The 11,481-nt window shown below is 34.2% G+C and overlaps 1 protein-coding gene across 1 annotated transcript; it reads right to left on the minus strand.

The window, feature by feature from the left end:
• Nucleotides 1-4,680: 4,680 nt before the first annotated feature.
• TIM8 (translocase inner membrane subunit 8) lies at nt 4,681-6,341 on the minus strand. Its single transcript, XM_068626505.2, has 2 exons — nt 6,171-6,341; nt 4,681-5,160 (listed from the first exon to the last, which is right to left on the minus strand). The coding sequence occupies exons 1-2, from the start codon at nt 6,216-6,218 to the stop codon at nt 4,972-4,974; spliced, it is 237 nt and encodes a 78-aa protein (XP_068482606.1). The 5' UTR covers nt 6,219-6,341; the 3' UTR covers nt 4,681-4,971.
• Nucleotides 6,342-11,481: the final 5,140 nt, after the last annotated feature.

Consider the following 11,481-nt stretch of genomic DNA (forward strand, 5'->3'; position numbering starts at 1 on the left):
GAAACCTAGAGTTGTAAGTATGCTGATTTGAAAAATTTGTCTAGGTCAAGTTACATTGAATTTTGTTGCGAAATTTTGAACACAATTCTTCATGATATTAGTAACACTGCGTTAAAAAGGCACATCAAAATTCATTCTAAAAAAAAATATAATTTGTAAAAGCTTGATGCTTAGTATGATTGTGTTCAGTGCACGATTGAGTTGTATGCTCTCAGTTTACTAATTGTTTAAATTTTTTAGTGCACATTTTTACCTAAAACTTTGACTAACTCTTCCTTATTGTCTTGCGCATTTGTGATGAAAAAAATTGGGACTCAAATTCCAACTACACAATTTTTGACAAATTTTACAAGTTCACATCCTTTCGCTAAGCGTTTGGTGACCACCGTAGACAAATTGTTCTTTGTTTTGTTATTGTTAAAATTTGGTCAGGACCTAAAATTTGGCACACTCATTCCTTTGTGTCTTGGCTACTTGTGATTCAAATTTTAGATGCATAAATGTACTAGAAAAAATTATATACAAACCCGCTGACCAGTATTCAACATTATCTTGGAAACTTGCGCTCTTGGTTGCATCTAGCATTGCAATATAGAAATTTTTTCTGATTGTTTTCTTTTATTACACTACATGTAGAAGAAAACTACAACTACAAGAAAATTATGAAATAAAAACCAATTTTTAGAAACAAAAAATAGTTAGTTGCTATAGTGACTAAATTAGAGACTATTTTAGATACTAAAAAAAATTTTGCTTTCTAAATTAGTTTCTATTATTGTTAAATGGTTTCTAAATTAGTGTCAAATTAGCAACCAAGATTTTTGTTACCAATTATTTAGATTTTAAATTTGGGCTTTATTTATCATTTTTAGGTCCAATAAAGAGAAAACCTCTAGGATGAAAACATGTATAGAGTATATCCAAGAAGATCTTCACACCATAGAAGAATAACTAGAGCATTGAACAACATATTCCAAGAAGACCGAGACTTAGTTGGTTTCAGCAAGCTCAAGTCATCATTTTGAACCATGCTTTAGTTTGATTAATTGTATAGTGTACATTAGGATTTCATAAGACCATTTATTAGAAAAAGTAGTGTAGAATAATTGGAATATGAATTTGGGCTTAATATTGTAAGATTTGATGACTCGACTCGACATCGTCCCAAGCTGACTCGGCTCGACATCATCCCAGGCCGACTCGGCTCGACATCGACCTGGGCCGATTCCACTCGACATCAGTTTGGTTGACTCGTATCGACATAGTCTCGGGTCTACTTCATCGACATGGGTCTGGGTAGACTCGACATCGACCCAGGTCGACTCGGCTCGACACCGACCCAGGCTTACTCGATCCGACATCGATTCAGGCTGACTCAATCCGACATCGGCTCAGGCTGACTCCGCTCGACATCAGCCCGACCCAACTTCGTTCGACATCAGCTCGACATGGGACCAGGTCGACATCGTCCTGGGTTGACTCTGCTCGACATGGGTCCGGGATAGCTTGGCTCGACATGGGCCCAGACCGACTCGGCTAAACAATTGCCCTGATCGACTCGGTTAGACATCGGCACGGGCCAACTCGGGTCGACATCAGCCTGGGTCTACTCGGCTCAACATCGACAAGACATTGACCCAGGTTAACATATCAACCTGGGCCGATTCAGCTCAATGTAGGCCCAAGCCGACTCGGCTCGACATCGTCCCGATCCAACTCCGCTTGACATGGGTCTGGATCGACTCGGCTCGACATGGGCCCGATCTGACTCGACATGGGCCTGGGCCGACTTGGCTCTACGTCAGCTCGATCCAACTTCGCTTGACACGGGCCCGGGCCGACTCGGTTCGTCGTTGTCTCAGGCCTCGATAGGGGTCCAGGTTGACTCAGCTCGACATTGACCCAATATGACTCGTATCGACATGGTCCCGGGCCAACTTTGCTCGACATGGTCCCGGGCCTACTCGAATCGACATGGACCTGGGCCAACTTTGCTCGACATGGGCCCGGGTCAACTTGAATCGACACAGGCCTAGGCCGATCTGACTCAACATGGATGTGGGTCGAGTTAGATTGATATGGGCTTAGACTGACTCGTCTCGACCTGGACCAGACGGACTTGGCTTGGGCCGACTTAGTTTGACATGGGCCCAACGTGGACTCGACCTTGTTCAAGTGTCGACTCAACTTGGGCTCTGGCTCAGTCTACTTGACTTTGGCCTGGATTGATTCGACTTGACTTGGGTTCGGGTTAACTCGGCTCAACTTTGGTTTGAGCCGACTCGGTTCGACTTGGGCCCGAATCGACTCAACTCGACTTTGGCCCAGACTGACTTAGCTCGACTTTGACCCGGATTGAGTTGAGTCGAGTTGGACCCAGGCCGCCTCAATTCGACATGGGTTCGGGCTGACTTAGCTCGACATCGTCCCAGATTGACTCGACTTAACCTCAGCCCGAACCAAGTCAAAATCTAACCCAAAATTCATTTTGGATAATCCAAAAATGTATCCAATTTATATATAATCCATATCCAATTAAATGGATTGAACTTAAAATCCAAAAATATGGATTTGAATTTGAGATAAATCCATTTAAATGGATTAAAAGTAATATGAATTTGGATGATTATAAATTGGATTTGAGAATTTGGATTATTTTGGCCACTTGTTAAGTCCGTCCGGATTTTTTTGTTGCTTCTTTGCTTTAACATATATGGCGGCAGCGAAATTACAGGTTCTACTACATCTTTGTTTTCTATGCAACCCTTCTTTGTAGAATGAAGTTGAGGAGGAGGACAGCGATTATGCAGATGAGTTTGCCAATGACGTGGAAATTTGAGGGTAATGGAATAGGTGATATGTCCATGAATTTGAGCCATTGTAGGTCATTGTGACCTTATTAAGAAGAGAACAAAAAATTAAGAGATTTTTTTTGTGACGCTACAAATTAAAAGGCGTGCCTTATTAGTCTCTGTACCAAACGTATGACATTGTTGTATAATATAGAAAGTAATAAGATGAAATGTTTTTGGAGAATATTGAGATTGACGTCCAAGATTTTTGTAGTTGTAGCAGAGAATCCTCCAATTGAGCAATAGAATAGCAGAGGAAAATGACATTATCCAAATGCTTGAAATGGATTGTGAAATTCATGCAATCCTTCCATCGAACATCTTGTCCCTGTGCCTCTGCATCCGTGGAACTGTGCAATGATGCCCTCTTCGAAATCTTTCTTCGCCTCCCTCCAGAAGTGCTTCCACGTTTTAGCACCCTCAACAAACAATCCAATCACATAATCAACAGCCCATTCTTCCAAACAACATATTGGACACACACCCTTGGTCTCCCTCGTATTTGTGGTATAGTCTATTTCCAACGAAAGTTAACCAACCGAACCCATGCCTTAACCATACAACATTATTAATATCAACCATTTATGGCTACCTCTTATCAAACTGCATCCTTTCAATCATTCTCCAAGTTCAAAAAAACCAAATCAAGACTTCGCCACACATTCACTCTTGCCAACAAACTTGAAGTTTTATCAGGACCTTTCGTCCCTTCATCAAAAAGACAAGAAACGTAAGACTGATTAAAAATACTAATTTCCTATTTCACAGGTATCATCAACTACAATTCAACCCAATGTTTGATAAGGAAAAACATATCATGATTGCATTTGAGGAACCATTACAAGCTCCTCATTTAAGATAAGGCTTCTGTGAAGCAATAAGATATCAATAGAAATCAGATAAGATTGTCTAATTTAAATTGCATCATCATATAAATTATCGCAATTGGGGTTAATACGGAACCACAAAAATATATATGTAGGAAAAACTTTAGAATAAAAAGATGATTGTCTCTAATTAAATGTGGATATTTACCTAACTTAAAAATATTTATTTTACCCCTAAAACAAATGAAATGATGATTTATCATTTATTTAGTATAGTTCTTTTGCCGATAAAATTTTAAAATTATTATTATTATTATTAAAGAGTAATATTATTTTTATTATTTTGGCTTGATAGAGATGGTGTCCTGCTCTTACATATCTCCAGGTACAATGGAGAAACAAAAATGCTTAGTTCTTTTGTAAGAAACATATTTGTAGGTAGCAAAATTTTAATGTCATCTAAAATAACTTTAAAATATTAAAATATCAAATTAAAAGTGCATCTAAAGTGGTTTTAAAATAACTTTTATATTCTTATGGTTAAATTAAAAGCAGTTACTAAAATTTTATTTCATAATGTATTTTATTGTTTGCATATAGAAAAATTACAACTTTCTATCTTTTATATTAATATATGAGGATTAATTTATCAAAGAGAATGATAATTTACTATACATTTATATTTATACATTATTTAGTTTCCATTAGTATTTTATTGTGGTTATTAGATGTTATCTACATGACGTGGGTTAGTTCAAATACATGGATACCTAAAATCATGAAAATGGGTGAAGAGAAAACAAAGTGGGAAGACTTTGAAGCCATATGATCGGGCTGAGCGTTGAGTTGGCTCTCCTGGGATGTATAGAGGATAGGATGCTACGATTGTAAATCTGATCTATTAAGATTTCTTGTCCAAACAGATATATTGTTTTAATCAAAGAAATGCCTCCAGTAAGACCCCGCTAAGATTACTATATACTGTTGTTCTATGCAAACTCTTAATTTAAAGGTTCCAGACATTAACAAATCATATAATTTTTCGTACATGCTTATCTGTTTTGAATTAGCAAATCGTTTATAATCAGTCACGCAAGCTATATGTAATTCACAAATAGGCCGAGTTTGTTTCCCTCTATAAATTTCAGGAACGCCAAAATGTAAACTAGATATTTGGACACAACACTCTCAACAAATATAAATTAATCCAAAGAAACATAGCTGCCAGATAATAAGACTCCAATATTGATGATCATGCAAAAGAGAAATTTCACCATGATAACACTTGATCTTCATTGCATACTCTGAAACCTTTTCATGATAAGCATGCTCATCTCCAAGTAACGGTGTGCACAGTTTGAAAGACAATTAGATTCACTGGAACTGAATTTATTCCCAGGTGTACCTGTGATGCATTTGTCCCAGCATTCACTCGTTAGCTTTGCCACCATTTCATTAACCATGGCTCTTTGCTGTTCTTCCTGAATTTAGAGGGATAGTTAAGGGCATACTACTTTAATGAATTGCATAGGCAAAACTTGTGTTTATTCTGATACTGAAGGCAGATACAAAAAAAATACTAAAAGAGAAGGGATAGCCTACTTATAAGTAGTAGTACATCCTGGAGTACCATTAACATTCTCCAAGCAATAAATAACGGAATGTGGCCAACTAATGATACTTAAGTATCATAATCCTCACAATAACAGCATACAAAAAGAAGCATAGAAGAACAAAAACCATCTCAGAATATGGCTTGAAACAGTAACAGCAAGGTTACACACTTAAACTACTTAATTTACAAACTAAAATTATTTTTCATATCACTCTTATAATCTAAGTTTATCTTTTGTATTTTAGTCACATCTCTGGTTTATTTGTGACAGTGTATCTAGTGATTAGATCCACTCTTACTCGATTCACAACTTTCCTCATTGTCAGGTATACATACAACAATCGCTAAAATATAATTGAACACAGAACAGAACACAAACAGATATGTGTAGCTTATAAATGCAGCTTTTCTCATCCATCTTCCGATTTCTTTAGACTGTATTCGAAGAATATGATGATAGGTAAAAGTAAGATTTAAGCAACTGAAAGTAAAGTCAAGCATAACTTCCCAAAACTCAGTCAGAAAAGAAAATCGACACACCTGTACTTCCTCAAATACTGAAAACTAACGAATCATTAAATAGCACTGCCAAAACATCATCACACATTGCAAAACGTAATACATGCTTCCACTAATCAATATAAGGTAGACATTTTTTATTTCGTAGCTAGCATAACAATTCAGATGACTTTTATAGCTAAAACAACAGAATCAACCTTCGCATAATTCATAATTAACAAGTATAAAAGACGAATATACGTGTGTACCGATATCAACGAATATTTGCTTAAATCGGAGTGGATATGTTCATTTAAAGAAATAAAAAACCGTAAAATCACAGTATTCTAACAAGAGGTTTGAAGAAATTAAACTTACAGAGTAGAATTTCTGCATTTCAGCTGTGTTAAGGTCTGAAAGATCCATGGCGATAGTAGAGAGAACTCTTCAACCAAATCTCACAAAAACCCTAATGCCACAAGCGAACCAAACTGGGATTTCAACTTAAACCTAAAACAGTAAAACCCTTGGCCTTTGGTCGCAAACCTTTTCAAAACCCTTAGCACAGCCGAAATGATAGATGAACCAAACAATCGTTTTCAAGGCCCAATCCAATAATTGGTAGGCTTTTGCTTCCTGCACCCAATTAATTTGAAAATGCACCTCATCATTCTTCCGAATTCCGAAATTGTCCTTGAGCCTTTTATTTCAAACACGCTGCTTCCATAGCAGCATGTTCAGTGTTGGTGGCTTATGGAGGTACTGCTGGCAAGGTTGAGCTCGGCTGAGATCGTGGTGGTGTTTAGAACTTTTGGTTAGTGATTTAGGTAAGAATGGGTTGTTTTGTAGTGATTTTAGGTGAAATGGTGAAAATTGGCTTTCCTAAATTCGGAGTCGAGAAAACACTTTCAAGATAGGTAATGTAAAATGTGTTTGAGGTGTTGTATTTGCATTCCATACTTGAATTTCTATAATTGAGTGGTACGTTCCCGAATAGGTAATTTGAAAACTTTATTTCGTTTGAATATTATATTCACGGAGGGAAATTTTGGAATTGTTTTATATGCATTCTATTAAACAATTTGCATGAATACTAAAATGTTTTTTCCTCTTCTTAGATTTGTTATTTTGGAAGGTAGAATGAGAGTTGGCTTGAGAATTTTAACATGTTTTTTTTATGTTTAATGTGTATTTAATTGTTGCAGGAGTATGATGAATATCCTAGGATTTACACATGGTTATCCAGGAGGTTGATGTCCGTATATGTGGGGTTAAGGTCAAGGTAGAAAAGTATTTTGATATTATGTATTATTTGGTGAATTAAATATGAAGTTGTGATAACTTTTATAGGTATTTGGTAGTCGGATGACATGTTGAAGTGAGTCAGAAAGGTTGTCTATGATTTTGGTTTTGTTATTGTTATATTAAGATCAAATACATGGAATGACCAATGAGAAAAAAATATGTATGAATTATTAAGTTGTGAGAGAGGAGATAAATACAAATGATATAAAAGGACTTAGAGGTTACTCGAAGTGGAATTAAGAAATTTGATTGTCCTTTTAGATTGTGTGAGAAATCGGTTAAAGGTAATGAAGGATGGATGGTAGAATTACTTTGTGGGTCTTATAACCATGACTTGACAGATACATTGGTAGGTTATCCATATGTTGGTAGGTTAATAGCTAATGAGAAGTTTATGCTTATGGACATGACAAAGAGTTTAGTAAAGCCTAGAAATATTTTACCAACAATGAAGGAGAATAATCAGAAGAATGTGACCACCATACGTCTAGTCCCATTGAGCAACTCACTCAATAGTTTTTCCCTATCATAGTATTCTTACACCTTATTAGGTTACACAAGTATTATCGACCTCTTTAGGTTCTCCTAGTATTCTCAACCTCTATAGGTTCTCCAAGTGTTCTAACATCTCTAGGTGCACCGAGTATTCTAACCTCTCCAAATACAATATCTTGGATTAACTTCACCAAAACAAAATTATTTTTGTAAAAATTTTATCACTCAAAGTTGGATTCAAACCTTTTGTGAAAACTATTTTCTCTTTTCGAATTCAACAATTAGTGATCCATCTCACCAGTCTAGTGTTCATGGTAAACTTAATGAACATAACCCGACACTAGAAAGACAATTATAGGAAATTAATTATAGAAACAACATGTATTTAGTTTTTTTTATTGATAATTAAATAAATGGACCAAGTGAGAGAATGTTAGCAAATCTTCGTAAATTATTTTTTTTAGAATACTTATTCAATCCATTATCAAATATCTTGTGGATTATTTGATACATGCCTTTTGCATTATTTCGAAAACGGTCAAAACTCTATGATAGATAGAACTGCCTTTGCTCTACACTTTAGTGAGCTTACTCTCCTCTTTATTATACAACATTATCGTATATAGAGAGTAAGAGTTCAAAACGTAGAAGCAATTAGTTACAATGACAATGAGGAGAGGTTAATTTCTTTTTAACTTCCACATTTATATAATTTGAATGTGTTTTTTTATATAATCTTTGATCATGTTTAAATATTAGAAACGTTTTTTCAGTCATGAACTTTATCTTACAATGAATATATAATCAAACGTTGAATAATATATGTTTGGTGTTAGGTGTTAGGTGTTTCCCTCAGATAATTTCCAAGTTCATTATGCTTCTTCTGATGGGTCTATATAATGAGTGCACTCTCAAATTTAGTTGGCCATATGAAGTACGTACCATGGGAAATAGACTAGCCAAGTTTCTTATGCGTTAAGCATAACTTGCCTTTTGTGCTACATTTAGGAGGAGATCATGCAACACATGATTAATTATTGGTTGGAGACTCCACTTACGCACGCACACAAAAGGAAACTGCAAAACCAGTTCAAATGGAAATAATCATTGTTTAAATATATCAACAAAAAAGTGATAAGTGGTTACTCTAAATAGAGCATTTTTCTTAAATAAAATCTTCATACGATGAATAACATTATTCAAAAAGTTGCATTAAAAAAAGAAGTTAGACCCCACTAAAAGACACTGCTTCTAAAGGGTTTAAAGGGTTATCACCTACACAAAGTGCATTGCTTTGATGCTGCTGTGTGCAAAGGGATTCAACCTTCCAAATATGCCATAGGGGCTTTTATTTTCTTTACATTTTTCTACCCTGGGACTCAATCTTACTAAATCTTTAGCTACGTGGAAAAAGGTTAACTATTCAAAGCAAGTACATGTAAGCAACATCTTCTCAGTGAAGTAAAGTACCAATCTTTAGCATACTCACAGTACCAATCTTGTGTTTTATTATATACCTTTCTAGTGTAGTTGACTCTGCCAGTTGTGGCTTTGCTTTCTTTACTCAAAGATTGGCCCTTCTTTGATTTTCCATTCTTTGTATGTCTAACTTAGATTCTCCAAAAACTTTGCAAACGACAAATTAACCTCATATACCGAGCCAAATTAATTAAACTAAATCTTGGTGAAGAAAACTATTAAAAAGGAAATAAAGAAATTTTTCTTTAGAAACACCTGCAGGGGACATAAAGTCTGAGTGGATGACTCATCTATCCACCAATAATTAAAATTCGTAAATAAAAATTAAACTTAAATATCAAATCCTCCTTGTCACTAAGATAACTTTATAACTAGTAAATTTCGAATTTCATTTTTTTTTTTCAAAATGCAAATCAATGTAATGATTTAATTTGTTCTTGGTTATGAAGCTTTGTAGCCCCACATGTCAAGGAAAAACAAGAAAAAGCTGAGTCAGTTCTACACAGATTCCTGGACATAATCACACAAGATATTATCACTAACCTTTGTATTGTGTTTCTTTCGAAATGTATAAAATTAATTATTTGTTTTATGCTTTATAATTAAACAAACCTTGCTTTTAATTCTATATTTAAAACTATTATTTTAAATTTAATTTTCTTTTATATAAAATTCATGTTAGATATCATGTATCAGACTTAAAAAAATATAACCATATTAAATAATTTATTAAAAAGAAAAAAATCATGTTTATTTATATTAGATGTTATTTTAAATTTTTTATTTTTAGACGGTTAAAAACTAATATATATATATATATATATATATATCATTATAATAGATAACTTTCAAAAATTGTAATAAAGACAAAATTTATATGACTATAGACTATAAGAAATTGTTTTCCCCTTAAATAAACTAAACAAGAAAATTATAACACGTGGACACTTAGTTCAAAACCCTTTGTCCAGTCAAGATTTTCATATAAAAAGGGTGGCAACCTTGGATGAAGCTTCATTCCATAAAAACTATGTGATAAAACTGTAATGTATTGAAAACTTTAGATATGTGTTTGATCGTATATAAATCATATAGCTCGTTTTTCTTTTCAACTGCAACTGCATATAGTAATGTGTAGAAAGTAATAAATCACATTTTTAGTTCATTGCATACTTCATTTAACATATCAATATACCATTAAATCACATCAAAGTTTAAATTTATAAACAATTCAATATATATCACAAATCTCACATAAATGCATAAATACTTACTTTTTATCATATAATTAAATAAAAAAATTATACAATAAAAGAAAAATATAATAAATCAGGCTTCTGTAGGCCAAACAAAAATTTAGTCTTGATTTAGCTTGAGCGAAAATAGACCTTAGAGCACCCTATTTTTCACTATATTCTTGCTAGAGCGAGAATTATGTCATCTGAGCGAGATATGCAGAAACCAGTTTTTAGAATTTGATATATTACAAACATATCAAACTAAAGAAGTAATTCCTTGCTACAATTGGATAGTTACTCTTTAAATCCATAATACCTATATATATTTAACATCTCTAAATCAAAATCATTCACAAACAACTAAAAATTAATATTGCTTGCACATCACTTATATCATCATACAATTCAATTTACTCTTACTCTTACTCTTAATACCTATACTGGATAAGAGTGCTCGAGGGCTCGAGACCTCGCTATTAGGCCCAAAGGGTGGGTCACGAGTTTGGCTTAGATGTTGGTCAACCCAGAAAAGGTAATTAAGATAAACTATATAATTGTTATTATCATATTATTCTGAAGATAAAATATAAAGAGATATTTTATATGTTGTGATATTATTCTATAGATAAAAGATAAAGATATATTTTATCTCCTATGATATTATTCTATAGATAAAAGATATAATTGTTATCTCTTGTGATAATATGCATGTTAGTTGCATAATAATTAATAGTTGTTGAGAATGAAAGAGGAGCACCCGAGAATAATGGTGCACATGTAAAATACCTATTGATAGTTGTTGTTAACCCTAAAAGATAGGGACGTGCAGTTAAAGCAGAATGTTGGCCTGCGGTTTAGCACCTGAAGATCATTGGTGCCCGTGGCAGGTGATTTTTCTGTTAGAGATCAAAGACTAATGTGCTTAGTATATTTTCAGTTAAGATTTTATTTTCTCAAGCGAGAAACTGTTGCATGTGCGGTTATAAAAGGGGCCTAAGACCCTAGATGAAGGTACGTTGTTTTTGCATACTAGACTGAAAACCGTTTACTTTTTGTGAGCCCTTACTGACTTGAGGGTCAGAGTGCAATCAATAGGTAGGGCGCCCTCTATCATAACGAAGTCACGTTTTAGTTCAACAGAGAGACACAAGTCAATACTCAACTTTGGCAGA

The sequence above is a fragment of the Phaseolus vulgaris genome, chromosome 9 (genome assembly GCF_051622355.1).
Source record: "Phaseolus vulgaris cultivar YP4 chromosome 9, ASM5162235v1, whole genome shotgun sequence".
Classification (NCBI taxonomy): Eukaryota; Viridiplantae; Streptophyta; class Magnoliopsida; order Fabales; family Fabaceae; genus Phaseolus; species Phaseolus vulgaris.